This window comes from Aegilops tauschii, chromosome 4 (genome assembly GCF_002575655.3).
Source record: "Aegilops tauschii subsp. strangulata cultivar AL8/78 chromosome 4, Aet v6.0, whole genome shotgun sequence".
Lineage (NCBI taxonomy): Eukaryota > Viridiplantae > Streptophyta > Magnoliopsida > Poales > Poaceae > Aegilops > Aegilops tauschii.
The window spans coordinates 418,151,686-418,169,057 of record NC_053038.3 but is presented as its reverse complement, the minus strand read 5'-3'; the positions used below and the strand labels follow the sequence as shown (position 1 = coordinate 418,169,057).

Sequence of the window (17,372 nt, the reverse complement as noted above, 5' to 3'; positions counted from 1 at the left end):
ATATAATCGCATCGTGGGTGTTACATATAGGTTACCAAATGTATATTACAGAATTATTCTTCCATGATCATAGAAAGATCTCTTACACAAATCGACTACACCACTTAGCCCGATTCTCCGGTACAATGAAAAATAATCTGACTACTTGGAATTGAACGTTATAGTTGAACCAGAACCCTCACAGTTCTTACTACCAGAACTGTTGTTGAAGCGAGGTATGAACTGTGGCTGATTGGCTACCTAAGAGTATGGGCGTTGTATGATACCCGAATCTGAATGTTCAGTAGTGTCCCACCCAGTTTCTTATTCCAGTTTTCATTCTCTATCATGTAATTTCAGTTTAAGTGAGTACTAGGAAAGTGGAAATATTACCGGTTTCCACTTACAGTGATACCATTTAGTGCTTTATTTCAGATAACGAACCTGGAAGGGAGACACTCTGCTAGACCTGGGAACGAAATTGTGCTCATGATCTCTAATAATCCTACTACCTTGACTCCTGCATCCATGCTCTGGTTCTACGGCAGCGATGATCTCTAATGGTTTTTATGCACATACAGCTGATAATGCAGCAGTTACATGAGTGCTTCCACTCAAAAGAAAAAGAGTTATATGGGTTCTTGCTATTAGAGCATCTCCAGCCGTTGGCCCCCCAGGGGGCGCCTAAAAATCGCCGCTTGGGGGCGAGCCGGCGCAAAAAAAGGGCCTGGGGCGCCGGTCGCCAGGTCGTTGGTCCCCAGTCGCCGGTCCCAGGGCCGCCCCCAGATGCGTCTAATTTTTTCAAAAAGAAAAAAACATTCGGCGAAGTTCGGTTAAACACGGCTAAATTTCGGCAAACTTTGGCATATATTGACATGTTCGCGACGCGGTACATAGCAAATATAACTAAAAAAAGAAATCGCTGAACGCCGAGTAGTCGCCGTCGTCGTCGCCATCCTCGCCGCCGTCGTCGGCGGCAGCCTTCTCCTCCTTGACGCGGCCATCCCTGGTGGACCCCTGACCGGCGTCGCCAACGCGGACTGGTGGCGGCAGCGCTGTCTTCCATGACGACGACTCCTCCTTCGTCGCGGCCCCGGCGGCGCTGCTCAAACCGCCGCAGGGCGGCGTGCTGGCGCTCCCTCGCCATCTTCAGGGAGTCGTTGCGCGCCCATTCCAGGGCCGCGTCGTCGTCGTGCTCCGTCTTCACGGCGGGGAGACCCGGCTCCGTTTTCACCGGCGCGAGCCCCGGCTCCGTCTTTGGCTTGACGAAGCGCGGAGGAGCCAACGAGGAGGCGCGCCGGCCGCCCTCGTTGATGACGATGCCGGCGCTGCGAGTGCGCCGGCCGAGCGACGTCTCCGCCGCGGGCTCGGCCTTGACGCCGAGCAGCGCCGGAGAGCCGGAGGAGTGGGAAGAAGCCCGTGAGGAGGAGTGCGAGGAGGACGACGAGGAGGAGCCGAACCTCCTGGGCATCCATTGCCCGGCGCGTCGGCGGTGGGCCGGGGCGGCCGCCCTCGCCGGGGGAGGGTATGCCAGCGGCGGGTTGTTGCCGCCCTCAAGGTGCGTCAGCACGCCCTCGAGCGTGCGGCCGGGGACGCCCCACCACAGGTGGCGCCCCTCGCTGTTCTTCGTGCCGCCCACCACCGGCGCCCCGTTGGTGGACGCCAGCCTCTGCTGCTGACGGCGCTCGAAGTACGCCGCCCACGCCGTGTGGTTGTCGGCGGCGTACTGGGGGAGGGCGAGCTGCTCGTCGGTGAGGGAGGCGCGAACGATCTCCACCCCGGCAGCGAAGTAGTTGGGGCGCGCCACGGCGTCGGGCAACGGGGAATGGGCACTCCCCCGTTGCTGAGCCTCCACCCCGTCGGCCCGGTGCGCATGTCCGGCAGGGCCGGGATGTTGGCCTCGAACAGGAGCCACGACTCCTGTTCGCGGAGCGAGCGGCGGCCGAAGCCGTTGGCCGCCGCCTCGTCGCCGGGGAAACGTTCGGCCATCGGGGGAGGGAGAGGGAGGGCTCGGCGGCGGCGCGCGGGAGAGGTAGAGCTCGGCGGTGTGGCCAGAGGCGAGGGAGGCCACCGGCTTATATAGCCACGCCCGTGTGTACGCGTGCGCGGGAGGGGAGGCGTCGGCACGCCGCCCGTGAGGAATCAATGGCAAGGCTGACCGGCGGCGGCAGCGTGGCAGCCTTGGCATTGATTCCCGCGGGAACCGAGGCGATGAGGGCGACGAAGCGCCCATCTCGCTGACTCGGCGGGCCCGCGGCTGCTTCGCGCCAAAACAACTCGCCCTGGCGCCCCCGGGCTCCCCCCCAGCGCGCCGGGTTCGGCCTGGGTCCGCTGGCGCTGATTTCGGCCCAGGCCGGCGAAAATCGGGCTCCTGGGGGTGCGACTGAGCCATTTTTTCGGCGCCGGCGCGAAAAAATCGCCTGGAGAGGCCTTTCTGAAGACGCGGCTGAAGATGCTCTTACTGTGCACTAATTCCAAAAAAAATCGTGAGCTTCAAAAAAATAGCAAGTATCTGTCTTGTCACTTCTCTACCATTCTAGAAGTTTGTTTTCCATTAAGTTTTCTTCCTTCAACTATGTTACTACGTTTGTAAAATGGATAAAAAGAATTAATACAAGGGAATAAAACTCAGAGGGTAACAATATTGGTCAGAAAAATTGCTCAATTTAATAAAAGGTTACAATTGATACTATGCTTGATGTCTATAGGGCAGCAAGTACCATAAAAGGCACAAGGCTCAGCTAGAAATGAGCTGAAAAAGAAGAGGAAAAAAAAAGAGGAACTCGGAGACTGAAATTTTGAGCCCCGAATCGAGGCGTCAATTCACGGTACTCACCCCAACCTAGAATCAAAACTTTCGTTACATAAGCACATATGTTTCTATGAACATACAGGCTCATTGATTTGGGGAAACAACATGAAGGCAAGTGGAATCCCAACCATTTAAGTATTGTACCTGTAAACTCCCCCTTCTGTCTTAATAGAGATCGGCTAACATCATCCTTGGCTCACATCATGTAGGCAGTTCTGTGTGTAGGAACTATTTGGTTTGCGTAACTTCCCTACTAATATGTGCCTATCATTTCTGTGAGTTTTACACATAACATATAATGTATCATTCGAAGGTATTATTACCATCAGAATGGTTTATTTAGCTAACTGAAGCTTACTTTGTAATGGTAAAAACATCAACATATTTGCTACAAGACTAAGTAGCATCCTAAACAACAAACGCAAAGGCTCAAAACTGGCTCTCCAGTCCATAGTACCTGGGCAGAACTGCAGATTGTATAACTGGGCAGCTTTGTGCTAGAAATTCGTCACTGATGCATCATGCCCTGAAATTTAGTCGCGTGCCGTACAGAACCTGCGACCATGGAACACAAAGCTGCAGGTAAGCCACTCTCGAGCACTAGAAGCTCCTGAAACACGATTGATCCCGGGGAGAAACTCCGGGCTCGTCTATTTCGTCGAACAGCTACCGCGCCCTCGTGAGAGAAGACGACTTTGCCTGGGTAAATCACACGCCCGAGGCCAGGCAATGGCAGCCCAGCTTCGCCGCGATCCATCCAGTGCACGACAGGGCCGCGCAGGATCACACGCGGGAGCGGCTGCACCGCACGGCTCGGTGGCGTGGAAGGCGCGCGTGAATCGGACGCCGATCCCGCCCCCGCGGCGGTGGTGGGCTCGAGAGGAGTCGGGGAACGCGTCGAGCGGGGTAGGCGCGGGTAGGAGCCCGGCGGGTAGTCGGTGAGGATGAGAAGGTGCCGGTCGGTCGGCGAGGGAGGCGAGCCCGGGGCGGTGGCGCCGCCGCCGCGGTGGAGTGCGAGGGACGCTGCGCGGCGCGGCGTATGTACTTTGGCAGTTTGGGGTCTCACCTCACGAGGAGCGGCGGGAAGAGCGCGTCGCCTTCGGTGTCCCTGGCATCTGGACCCCACTTGCTGACAGCAAGACACAGTCGCGTCCGTCACTCCCCAACCGAAGCGAAGCTCTGGACAGTGGGCACCCCACAATCCACCCGCAGGAGAGCAGAGCAGAGCAGCGAGATGGCTTCCCTACCCATCTGCCCATCGTCCCCTTCCTCCTTCCTCTCATGGCCGCACCGCCCAATCTCGCTCTCCTTCCAGCCCAAGAACCACTCCTCCTCCGCCTCGCCGGCCGCCGCACATGTCTCCGTCCAGGACTCGCCGCCCCAGGACCCGGCGCCTCCCTCCGACCCCGGCCAGAACCCCAAGATTTCCAGCACTGCGAAGTTCCTCTGGGTCAACCCCAACAGCCCGCGCGCCGCCGAACTCGCCCGCGCGCGCGCCGGATCCGGCCGCCGGGCCCGCCTCGCCGCCGCGGCCGCAGCGCTCGCCGCGTGCGAGCCCGCCGAGGCGCCCGTCGCCGCCGCGCTCGAGGCCGCCTTCCCCGAGGCCCCCTCCGAGCAGGACGCCGCCATCGTGCTCAACACGGCCGCCGGCAACCCGGCCACCGCCGTGCTCGCGCTGCGCTGGTTCCTGGAGAACGCCGAGGTCCGCAGCAAGGTCATCCTCTACAACGTCGTGTTCAAGGTGCTGCGCAATCGGCGGCGCTGGAGCGAAACGGAGGCGCTCTGGGACGCGATGCTGCGGGACGGCGTGCAGCCGGACAACACCACCTTCTCGACCGTCATCAGCTGCGCGCGCGCCTGCGGCCCGCCCGGCAAGGCCGTGGAGTGGTTCGAGAAGATGCCGGAGTCAGGGTGCTCGCCGGACATGCTCACCTACTCGGTCGTGATCGACGCGTACGGCCGCGCCGGGGACGCCGAGATGGCACTCCGCTTGTACGACCGTGCCCGGTCCGAGAGATGCCAGCTCGACCCTGTCATATGCGCCACGGTGATCAAGGTGCACTCCACCAGCGGCAATTTCGACGGCGCACTCAACGTGTTTGAGGAAATGAAGGCCGTCGGCGTCAAGCCAAACCTGGTCGTGTACAACACCGTGCTGGACGCCATGGGCCGTGCCATGCGGCCATGGGTAGTGAAGACCATCCACAGGGAGATGGTCAGCCAGAAGGTGCAGCCCAACAGAGCAACCTACTGCTGTCTCCTGCAGGCGTACACCAGGGCACGCTACGGCGAGGACGCGATGATCGTGTACCGGAAGATGAAGGACGAGGTGATGGACATCGACGTGGTGCTGTACAACATGCTCCTGTCAATGTGCGCCGACATCGGCTACGTTGACGAGGCTGAGGAGATCTTCAGAGACATGAAGTCGTCCATGGACACCAAGTGCAAGCCTGATAGCTGGACCTACTCATCAATGGTGACACTATATTCCTGCACTGGCAATGTCCCTGGTGCCGAGGCCATACTGAAGGAGATGGCAGAGGCAGGTTTCAAGCCCAACATCTTCATCCTCACGTCGCTCACCCGGTGCTACGGTAAAGCGGGATGCACTGACGATGTTGTCAGGTCATTCGGCATGCTAAAGGAGCTCAAAATCACGCCTGACGACCGGTTCTGCGGCTGCCTCCTTACCGTGGCAGCGGATACGCCGGTGGAGGAGCTCGGCAAGGTGGTTGACTGCATCGACAGAAGCAATGCCGAGCTTGGCACCGTGGTGAAGCTCCTGGCGGACAGGAAAGCCTCCACTGAATCCTTCAAGGAGGCAGCCAGGGGCATCCTGAGCGGCGCCCGTGGCGTGGTGAAGATGCCCTACTGCAACTGCTTGATGGACCTGTGCATCAACCTGGGGCAGATGGAGAAAGCCTGCGCGCTCCTCGACGCCGCGCTGCAGCTCGACATCTACAGCAACGTGCAGACGAGGACGCAGACGCAGTGGTCGCTGCACCTCAGAGGCCTCTCCGTCGGCGCCGCCCTGACCACACTCCATGTCTGGATGAACGACCTGTACACGACGCTTCAGAGCGGCGAAGAGCTGCCACCACTGCTCGGAATCCACACAGGGGAGGGGAGGAACATGTACTCCGACAAAGGGCTGGCCTCCGTGTTCGAGTCGCATCTCAAGGAGCTCGACGCCCCCTTCCATGGCGCTCCCGACAAGGCCGGCTGGTTCCTGACGACGAGCGTTGCTGCCAAGCACTGGCTGGAGGCGAAGAAGTCGTCAGAGCTAGTCGCCGTGTAAGGTGCACAATCTAGGAGGAGGTATATAGGATTTATTTGTTTTTTTATTTGGTATAACCTGTGGCTGTGGGTGTTCTGAAATCTTCATAATCCACCCTTCTGGTGACAGATGCTTCTGTTTACTTTCATGACTAAAGAATACCAGTTCTTTTCAGTACTCTTACCATTAGCATGATGCATGCGATGATCTGTTGGAACACCTAGAATGGTTTTTATCGCAGACTAGTTGATGTGTGCTGCCATCTCACAGAACCAAGACAGTAGTAGCATAAATGATTCTATAAATAACTGCGTATACATAGATGAATTGGTGACTTGAGCAGTGTACAACAGGCTGAAGAAAAACAAGAAGATTTGCAGTGTACAACAGTCTGAATGGTTGGCTATCCCAATCCCTACTAAATGGCTATGACAACTACTCTAAAGTTCTTCCAGAGGAACCTTCAATTAGGATGACATAAAATTTGAGGTCCATTATCTGGAGCCAACAGTTCCCTTGTTAGATGGAATGTTTCGGCGCCTCAGTGTTCACTCGTCAACTGTTTTCAGGACAGACAACGAAGAATGACAAAACTGCTGAAATCATGCATCCCCTGTGAAGTTTTTACTGATCAAGAAACTCCAGACCAGTAGCAGTTGGTGTCAACCCATGATTGGCCAAATATTCATCATTGAAGAACTTACTTAGATGCCTCATCCCACTGTCGCAGAGAATTGTCACAATTGTATGTCCTGGACCTAAATCCCGGGCAACTCTTACAGCCCCAACACAATTCATGGCTGAAGAACTCCCAACAAATAGTCCATCTCTTCTCAGCAGGAACCTAGATTAATGTTTCAAGTAACTGAGGTCAGATGGATGGAAGTATTTTCACGGTTCGCTAACATACTTGGTAAGATAGAAGAATGAACAACGGCGAACTTTCCATCAACTATCACGGCTAAGGTGATTAAATAAATACTCCCTCCGTTCCTAGATATAGGGTGTATAGTTTTTTGAGGAAAAAATTCGGAATATACGATGTATAACCTTTGTTGTCAATTTTACCCCTCCACCAATCAGCTCACACGCATGAAATCATGGCTGAGTTTTCTAAATAAATCATCTCCTTTTTTTAGGGATTTCATGTGTGTGAGCTGATCGGTGGAGGGGTAAAATTGACAACAAAGGCCATGCACCCTATATTCCGCATTTTTTTCTCCAAAAACTATACAGCCTATATCTAGGAAAGGAGGGAGTATATAAGTCTTCCTATTGGTTCTAAAAACATGCTTAACAAATGACGATTGAAGCTTCTACTGGAGTTTGAGAAAAGGGTGGGATGTGTACTCATTTTTCTTTATTTTTGGAGGGGTCGAGGGACCCAATAACCCAAGACATAATAACTTCAACATGTATTTAAGTTGTACAGTGAAATAGTACAAAATCAGGCCAATTGGTTGATCGGTTAAAGGTAGACTGCAGTAAAAAAAATGATGTAAACTATACAACTAAACAAATTATCCTTTCTCTTTCAGATAATAACTGCTAGAGCAACGCTAAGCATACAACAATTCATATACGATCTCAGTACAAAAAAACACCTACACCAATGGATTGAGTCATTCTTTGAAATTGTGTAGCTTGAACTGCATCGTACAGGAATCGCGCATCAAAATCGTATGCATAGCTATTCCATAACTGCTGAAAGTCGATAAAAACTTAAACTGGAAGTATGTACCTTGACATCTCAACAGCTTCTCTATCTGTTCCCCGGTAAGCACCATCCAGTTCTGCCATCATAAAATTTGCTGTGACCCTGTTGATTCCAATTCCTTCAGTAATAGTGTCAAAAGGATTTTTCAGCCTTTTGCCCTCAGCCTCCTCTTTTGTATACATAACCCCTCTGGTTACCTTATTAAACAGACCAGATCCAGGTGGATCCATTAAAAAGCATCGGACATTTCTGTTCATTTCCTAAGTAAATAATATCATAGCAATAAAAAATTAGTTGACCCAAGAAGAAAACATATATAGAAGAAAGACAATAATAAGCATACAAACCTTAAGATATCGTGAAACTCCAGCAATTGTACCGCCAGTACCAGCGGCAGCAACAAAGGCATGAACAGTCCCTTTAGTTTGCTTCCATATCTCAGGACCAGTCCATTCGTAATGCGCTCGATAGTTTGCCATATTCTCAAACTGGTCAGCAAAGAAACCTCCCTTTGAATCAGAATTAGGGTAACATTTGCCATTGTCAGGCACTTCAGAACTGGCATGTGCTGAACCGTTAGTTTGTTTGGAGTTCAGCGTTTTAGTATCAACATAGGCTGAACCATTAGTTTGTATGTGATTAGGTTCCCTTTGTGCTGATGCTATATTGGCTTCCAATGCCCTTCTTCTTGCAATATTGACAAAATGGTCTCTGTGAGTGATTGAAACAGGACGCACTCGTTCCACAGTAGCTCCAAGCGCTTCAATTATTTGAGACTGGAAAGCAATCTTTAAGTAAAACTACATAGCAGGAATATAAGCAACAAACAGGATTGAAGTACTGTGATTCATTGTTAGGAGAGATTCCCACCGGAGCATCTAAAATATCCAACCAGGCCTGAAAAGCCCCACGCCCTTGAAAGGGCAGGCTCAAGTCTAGACCAGTCCCGGAAGCTCAGGCCTGAACCCCAGAATATTGATACTTGGAAATACAATGCTATGGTGTTATCTTGATTTATTATTTCTGATAGGTCTTGGGCCCAATGAGAGCCTGATTTCAGACCTGGTCTACCTGGTCTGATCTAAATTAGTTCATCTTATTACATAACAAGACAATTCAAGTACAAATTCTGGATGCTACAGCAGCAGATGTCCGATTTAGTACACCAAGAATTCTCGAACAGAGCATAACCTCCATACCTTCTCAACGGCAGCATCATCAGGAATAACAACATGGCACCTACAGCCATAAGCAGGAGCAACAGTGGCCAAGCTAATAGCCGTGCTTCCGGCACTCCCTTCTGTTACTACACCACCACAGACAAGATCCCCAGATTTCAGAGCCTAATTGCAATAAAAATGCCAGTGTCATGTTAAGTCAAAAGAGAAAATAAATTTCTGTAGGATCAATATATACTATAGCATAAAACTGAATATATCGACGAAGTATCTCATGCCTCATCCATTGAAATGTAAATAATTTAGCTAGATCCAAGTATGCAAGGAAGTAATTCGATATTATCACCTACTTTTTTGCATTTCATGCAAAAGAAGCAAAATTCAAAACCCCTTTTCTTTAATACTCGAAACCCATAACTGAATGGTGCTTTCCATGAATGCTTTGTTCCAGAATAACTACGGTTGTTCCTTTAGAACCGTAATTTTACATACTTATAATCATAACAAATGAAAGAAAAATACATATGCTAGAACTACACTTACTATTCACTAATAGCATATCCTTCATTAAGGACGAACTCGCTACATGAACTTGACCTCACCAAATGACTAAAAAACATGTAACCCTTGCCAACATTGCATGAATCGGTCAGACAACTTCTCACCATGAACCCTATCTACTATCTCCGTTCCTAAATATAAGTCTTTTTAGAGATTCCAATGCGGACTACATACGGAGCAAAATGAGTGAATTTACACTCTAAAATATGTCTATATACATCCGTATGTAGTTCTTACTGAATCTCTAAAAATACTTATATTTAGGAACGGAGGAAGTACTTCACACTTCTCCCTTCTGGCTTCTAAAAACTAACCGAATTAATCTTACAATTTACACCGAACTGCACAAATTACCTCCTCGATAATCTTAACCGCCACACGGTCCTTCACGCTGCCTCCCGGGTTCAGAAATTCGGCCTTCCCCAGAATCTGCAGCACATTCGAATAACAAATCCAGTACCTCAGTACCTTAAACCGAAGCAGGAAAGCGGAGCTGCACACAAGGAGACACCCAAAGAATATACCTCACACCCGGTGGCGTCGGAGAGGCTGTTGATGCGGATGAGAGGCGTGTTGCCGACGGCCTCCACGAGGCCCTTCCGCCGCGTCCTCCGGTCGTCCGCGCCGGTGGTGCGGGCCCATGGGAACTTGGAGCCGCTCCTGCCGAAGAGGAAGTAGTATGCAAACAAGGATATGGAGGCGGCCGCAGCGGCTGCTCCTGCCGCCGTCGCCGTCGCAGCCGCCATCGCGAGGGTGGGAGGGGGCCGGGTAGCGAACCCTTGGGTTCAGAAGTTCAGTTGGGCTGTGGAGGTTGAGAGGGAGGGCGAACCAACTTGGTTCAACCCGGGAGTCCTTTTTTTGACCCGGGAGTCCTTAAATAAAGAGTTGAAAAAAATAGAAAGAAAAAGTAACTTTCTTATTCGAATTTTTCGAAAAGAATCATGGTGTAAATTTGTTGGAAGATGTCTGCACACACAATATTTAACTCGTATTAGTCAGACCTAAGAGCAACTCCAATCGCAGCAATCTGCTTGCGTCCGTTTGCTACCCATTCTCATTTTATGTCTGTTTTGTGTTCGTCCTAACCCATTTCCTTTTCAAACTTGGGTCACATTTGGGTCGGAGGCGGACACAAAGCGGACTTTTTCTGTGTCCATCTCATCCGTCTGTGTCTGGGACTGGCCCACTTGTCACCCGCCCACCTCTCTCCTTTTTATTTTATATATTCGTTGGCTCTCTACCGCAGGTCTCTATCGCCACACTGTCGAACCTCGCCGCCGCACTGCCGAACCTGTCTCACCCGACCCCTCCATCGTTTCCCTCTCTCAGCCGACCCCTCTCTCTCCCGCAGGCGACCGTCTCCCCCGCCGGTTCCCGCTGGATCCCGTCTTCCGCGCAGGTGGCCGGAAGCTGGATCCCGTCTCCTCGGTGGCGTCCCCGGGCTCAATGAAGAGGCGCTTCATCCAGCTTTTGAGGCCGCCATCGTCTCTGGTCGTGCACAGCCTGAGCTTGAGCGGCGCATGGTGCGCGAGTCAAGCCAGGACGACAGGTACGTCCGCGCCGCGTTGAAGAGAAGATTCTTCTCGTGACCGCCGCCATCGTGTGGCTCCGGATGACGAGTGTTTGCCGCTCCTTGGCGCTCCAGCCGAGGCGCGCGCGGAGCACGGATGCGCCCCAGCGCCCTGCTGAAGGAAATATGCCCTAGAGGCAATAATAAAGTTGTTATTTATATTTCCTTATATCATGATAAATGTTTATTATTCATGCTAGAATTGTATTAACCGGAAACTTAGTACATGTGTGAATACATAGACAAACTGAGTGGCACTAGTATGCCTCTACTTGACTAGCTCGTTAATCAAAGATGGTTAAGTTTCCTAACCATGGACATGAGTTGTCATTTGATGAATGAGAACACATCATTAGAGAATGATGTGATTGACAAGACCCATCAGTTAGCTTAGCACGATGATCGTTTGGTTTGTTGCTATTGCTTTCTTCATGACTTATACATGTTCCTATGACTATGAGATTGTGCAACTCCCGAATACCGGAGGAACACTTAGTGTGCTATCAAACGTCACAACGTAACTGGGTGATTATAAAGATGCTCTACAGGTGTCTCCGATGGTGTTTGTTGAGTTGGCATAGATCGAGATTAGGATTTGTCACTTCGATTGTCGGAGAGGTATCTCTGGGCCCTCTCGGTAATGCACATCACTATAAGCCTTGCAAGCAATGTGACTAATGAGTTAGTTACGGGATGATGCATTACGGAACGAGTAAAGAGACTTGCCGATAACGAGATTGAACTAGGTATTGAGATACCGACGATCGAATCTCGGGCAAGTAACATACCGATGACAAAGGGAACAACGTATGTTGTTATGCGGTTTGACCGATAAAGATCTTCGTAGAATATGTGGGAGCCAATATGAGCATCCAGGTTCCGCTATTGGTTATTGACTGGAGATGAGTCTCGGTCATGTCTACATAGTTCTCGAACCCGTAGGGTCCACATGCTTAACGTTCGATGACGATCGGTATTATGAGTTTATGTGTTTTGATGTACCGAAGGTTGTTCGAAGTCCCGGATGTGATCGCGGACATTACAAGGAGTCTCGAAATGGTCGAGACATAAAGATTGATATATTGGACGATGTTATTCGGGCACCGAATGAGTTCTGGGGTCACCGGATAAATATCGGAGTGCCGGGGGGTTACCGGAACCCCCGCGGAACTAATGGGCCAACATGGGCCTTAGTGGAGAGAGAGGAGGGCCGCCAGGGCAGGCCGCGCCCCCCTTGGAGTCTGAATAGGACAAGGGAAGTGGGGGCGCCCCCCCTTTCCTTCTCCCTCTCCTTCCTTCCCCCCCTCTTCCCTTGTTGGAAACCTACTAGGAATAGGATTCCTAGTAGGAATCCTACTTGGGCGCGCCCCAGGAGGGCCGGCCGGGCTCCCCCTTGCTCCTTTATATACGGGGGCAGGGGGCACCCTAGAACACACAAGTCAACAGTTGTTTTAGCCGTGTGCGATGCCCCCCTCCACAGATTTCCACCTCGGTCATATCGTTGTAGTGCTTAGGCAAAGCCCTGTGTCGGTAACTTCATCATCACCATCATCACGCCGTCGTGCTGACAAAACTCTCCCTCGGCACTCAGCTGGATCAAGAGTTTGAGGGACGTCGCTGACCTGAACGTGTGCAGATCGCGGAGGTGCCGTGTGTTCGGTACTTGATCGGTTGGATCGCGAAGACGTTCGACTACATCAACCGCGTTACTTAACGCTTCCGCTTTCGGTCTACGAGGGTACGTGGACACACTCCCGCTCGTTGCTATGCATCACATGGATAGATCTTGCGTGATCGTAGGTAAATTTTTTGAAATACCACATTCCCCAACAGTGGTATCAGAGCCAGGTCTATGCGTAGATGTTATATGCACGAGTAGAACACAAAGAGTTGTGGGCGATAATAGTCATACTGCTTACCAGCATTGAAGGAAATATGCCCTAGAGGCAATAATAAAGTTGTTATTTATATTTCCTTATATCATGATAAATGTTTATTATTCATGCTAGAATTGTATTAACCGGAAACTTAGTACATGTGTGAATACATAGACAAACTGAGTGGCACTAGTATGCCTCTACTTGACTAGCTCGTTAATCAAAGATGGTTAAGTTTCCTAACCATAGACATGAGTTGTCATTCAATGAAAGGGATCACATCATTAGAGAATGATGTGATTGACTTGACCCATTCCGTTAGCTTAGCACTTGATCGTTTAGTATGTTGCTATTGCTTTCTTCATGACTTATACATGTTCCTATGACTATGAGATTATGCAACTCCCGAATACCGGAGGAACACCTTGTGTGCTATCAAACGTCACAACGCAACTGGGTGATCATAAAGATGCTCTACAGGTGTCTCCGAAGGTGTTTGTTGGGTTGGCATAGATCGAGATTAGGATTTGTCACTCCGGGTATCGGAGAGGTATCTCTGGGCCCTCTCGGTAATGCACATCACTATAAGCCTTGCAAGCAATGTAACTAATGAGTTAGTTGCGAGATGATGTATTACAGAAGGAGTAAAGAGACTTGCCAGTAACGAGATTGAACTAGGTATTGAGATACCGACGATCGAATCTCGGACAAGTAACATACCGATGACAAAGGGAACAACGTATGTTGTTATGCGGTTTGATCGATAAAGATCTTCGTAGAATATGTAGGAACCAATATGAGCATCCAAGTTCCGCTATTGGTTATTGACCGGAGATGAGTCTGAGTCATGTCTACATAGTTCTCCATCCCATAGGGTCCGTACGCTTAACGTTTGGTGACGATCAGTGTCGGTGTCAAAACTGGCGGATCTCGGGTAGGGGCTCCCGAACTGTGCGTCTAAGGCGGATGGTAACAGGAGGCGGGGGACACAATGTTTATCCAGGTTCGGGCCCTCTCGATGGAGGTAATACCCTACTTCCTTCTTGATTGATCTGGATGATATGAGTATTACAAGAGTTGATCTACCACGAGATCGTAGAGGCTAAACCCTAGAAGCTAGCCTATGATTATGATTGTTGTTGTCCTACGGACTAAACCCTCCGGTTTATATAGACACCGGAGGGGGCTAGGGTTACACAGAGTCGGTTACAAGGGAGGAGATCTACATATCCGTATTGCCAAGCTTGCCTTCCACGCAAAAGAGAGTCCCATCCGGACACGGGACGAAGTCTTGAGTCTTGTATCTTCATAGTCCAACAGTCCGGCAGAAGTATATAGTCCGGCTGTCCGAGGACCCCCTAATCCAGGACTCCCTCAATCGGTATTATGAGTTTATACGTTTTGATGTACCGAAGGTAGTTCGGAGTCCTGGATATGATCACGGACATGACGAGGAGTCTCGAAATTGTCGAGACATAAAGATCGATATATTGGATGACTATGTTTGGACTTCATAAGGGTTCCGGATAAGTTCGGACAAATACCGGAGTACCGGGGGGTTACCGGAACCCCCCGGGGAGTGTAATGGGCCTCATGGGCCTTAGTGGAGAAGAGGAGGGGCGGCCAGGGCAGGCCGCGTGCCCCTCCCCCTCTAGTCCGAATTGGACAAGGAAGGGGGGGGCGCCCCCCTTTTTCCTTCCCACTCTCTCCTCCTTCCTTCCCTCCTACTCCTACTCTTGGAAGGGGTGGAATCCTACTCCCGGTGGGAGTAGGACTCCCCTTGGGGCGCGCCTAGGAGGCCGACCCCCTCCCCCTCCTCCACTCCTTTATATACGGGGGAGGGGGGCACCCCATAGACACACAAGTTGATCATTGTTCTTTTAGCTGTGTGCGGCGCCCCCTCCACCATAATCCACCTCGGTTATATCGTAGTGGTGCTTAGGCGAAGCCCTGCGTCGGTAGCATCATCATCACCATCATCACGCTGTCGTGATGACGGAACTCTCCTTCGAAGCTCTACTGGATCGTGAGTTCGCGGGACGTCACCGAGCTGAACGTGTGCAGATCGCGGAGGTGCCGTACATTTGGTACTAGGATCGGTCGATCGTGAAGACGTACGACTACATCAACTGCGTTGTCATAATGCTTCCGCTTACGGTCTACGAGGGTACGTGGACGACACTCACCCCTCTCGTTGCTATGCATCACCATGATCTTGCGTGTGCGTAGGACTTTTTTTTGAAATTACTACGTTCCCCAACAGTGGCATCCGAGCCAGGTTTATGCGTAGATGTTATATGCACGAGTAGAACACAAGTGAGTTGTGGGCGATACTAGTCATACTGCTTACCAGCATGTCATACTTTGATTCGGCGGTATTGTTGGATGAAGCGGCCCGGACCGACATTACGTGTACGCTTACGCGAGACTGGTTCTACCGACGTGCTTCGCACACAGGTGGCTGGCGGGTGTCAGTTTCTCCAACTTTAGTTGAATCCAGTGTGGCTACACCCGGTCCTTGTGAAGGTTAAAACATCACATACTTGACGAAATGTCGTTGTGGTTTTTGATGCGTAGGTAAGAATGGTTCTTGCTCAGCCCGTAGTAGCCACGTAAAACATGCAACAACAAATTAGAGGACGCCTAACTTGTTTTTGCACGGAATGTTGTGACGTGATATGGTCAAGACATGATGCTAAATTTTATTGTATGAGATGATCATGTTTTGTAACAGAGTTATCGGCAACTGGCAGGAGCCATATGGTTGTCGCTTTATTGTATGAAATGCAATCGCCATGTAATTGCTTTACTTTATCACTAAGCGGTTGCGATAGTCGTAGAAGCAATAGTTGGCGAGACGACAACGATGCTATGATGGAGATCAAAGTGTCGCGCCGGTGACGATGGTGATCATGACGGTGCTTTGGAGATGGAGATCAAAGGCACAAGATGATGATGACCATATCATATCACTTATATTGATTGCATGTGATGTTTATCTTTTATGCATCTTATTTTGCTTAGTTCGGCGGTAGCATTATAAGATGATCTCTCACTAAATTTCAAGGTACAAGTGTTCTCCCTGAGTATGCACTGTTGCGAAAGTTCGTCGCGCCAAGACACCACGTGACGATCGGGTGTGATAAGCTCTACGTTCACATACAACGGGTGCAAGCCAGTTTTGCACACACAGAATACTCGGGTTAAACTTGACAAGCCTAGCATATGTAGATATGGCCTCGGAACACTGAGACCGAAAGGTCGAGCGTGAATCATATAGTAGATATGATCAACATAGTGATGTTCACCATTGAAAACTACTCCATCTCACGTGATGATCGGACATGGTTTAGTTGATATGGATCACGTGATCACTTAGATGATTAGAGGGATGTCTATCTAAGTGGGAGTTCTTAAGTAATATGATTAATTGAACTTTAATTTATCATGAACTTAGTTCTGGTAGTATTAGCATATCCATGTTGTAGATCAATAGCTCGCGTTTAGCTCCCCTGTTTTATTTTTGATATGTTTCTAGAGAAAACTAAGTTGAAAGATGTTAGTAGCAATGATGCGGATTGGATCCGTAATCTGAGGATTATCCTCATTGCTGCACAGAAAAATTATGTCCTTGATGCACCGCTAGGTGAAAAACCGATTGCAGGAGCAAATGCAGACGTTATGAACGTTTGGCAAGCTCGATATGATGACTACTTGATAGTTTAGTGCACCATGCTCTACGGCTTAGAATCGGGGCTTCAAAGACGTTTTTGAAACGCCACGGAGCATATGAGATGTTCCAAGAGTTGAAATTAGTATTTCAGACTCATGCCCATGTCGAAAGGTATGAGACCTTTGACAAGTACTTTGCCTACAAGATGGAGGAGAATAGCTCAGCTAGTGAGCATGTGCTGAGAATGTCTGAGTACTAAAATCACTTGAATCAAGTGGGAGTTAATCTTCCAGATAAGATAGTGATTAACAGAGTTCTCTAGTCACTATCACCAAGTTACTAGAACTTCGTGATAAACTATAATATGCAAGGGATAACGGAAACGATTCCCATGCTCTTCGTGATGCTGAAATCGACGAAGGTAGAAATCAAGAAAAGCATCAAGTGTTGATGGTTGGCAAGACCACTAGTTTCAAGAAAAGGGCAAAGGGAAGAAAGGGAACTTCAAAAAGAATGGCAAGCAAGTTGCTGTTCCTGTGAAGAAGCCCAAAGCTAGACCCAAGCCTGAAACTGAGTGCTTCTACTGCAAAGGAAATGGTCACTGGAAGTGGAACTGCCTTAGATACTTGGCGGATAAGAAGGATGGCAAAGTGAACAAAGGTATATTGGATATACATGTTATTGATGTGTACTTTCCTAATGTTTATAGCAACCCCTCGGCATTT

The 17,372-nt window shown here is 50.0% G+C and overlaps 3 protein-coding genes across 3 annotated transcripts; 1 reads left to right on the top strand and 2 right to left on the bottom strand.

The window, feature by feature from the left end:
- Positions 1–487: 487 nt before the first annotated feature.
- Positions 488–3,688, bottom strand: LOC123493699 (uncharacterized). The gene is made up of 2 exons (XM_073497784.1): positions 2,936–3,688; positions 488–2,821 (listed from the first exon to the last, which is right to left on the bottom strand). Exon 2 carries the CDS (start codon positions 2,369–2,371, stop codon positions 488–490), a length of 1,884 nt encoding a protein of 627 aa, XP_073353885.1. The 5' UTR covers positions 2,372–2,821; positions 2,936–3,688.
- A 262-nt stretch (positions 3,689–3,950) lies between these two features.
- On the top strand, positions 3,951–6,248 carry LOC109759813 (pentatricopeptide repeat-containing protein ATP4, chloroplastic). Its single transcript, XM_020318654.4, has one exon. The coding sequence runs from the start codon at positions 4,026–4,028 to the stop codon at positions 6,090–6,092; it is 2,067 nt and encodes a 688-aa protein (XP_020174243.2). The 5' UTR covers positions 3,951–4,025; the 3' UTR covers positions 6,093–6,248.
- A 107-nt stretch (positions 6,249–6,355) lies between these two features.
- LOC109759814 (cysteine synthase 2) lies at positions 6,356–10,370 on the bottom strand. Its single transcript, XM_020318655.4, has 6 exons — positions 10,052–10,370; positions 9,882–9,956; positions 8,988–9,131; positions 8,136–8,564; positions 7,813–8,048; positions 6,356–6,915 (listed from the first exon to the last, which is right to left on the bottom strand). The coding sequence occupies exons 1-6, from the start codon at positions 10,271–10,273 to the stop codon at positions 6,696–6,698; spliced, it is 1,326 nt and encodes a 441-aa protein (XP_020174244.1). The 5' UTR covers positions 10,274–10,370; the 3' UTR covers positions 6,356–6,695.
- Between the last annotated feature and the right edge of the window lie 7,002 nt (positions 10,371–17,372).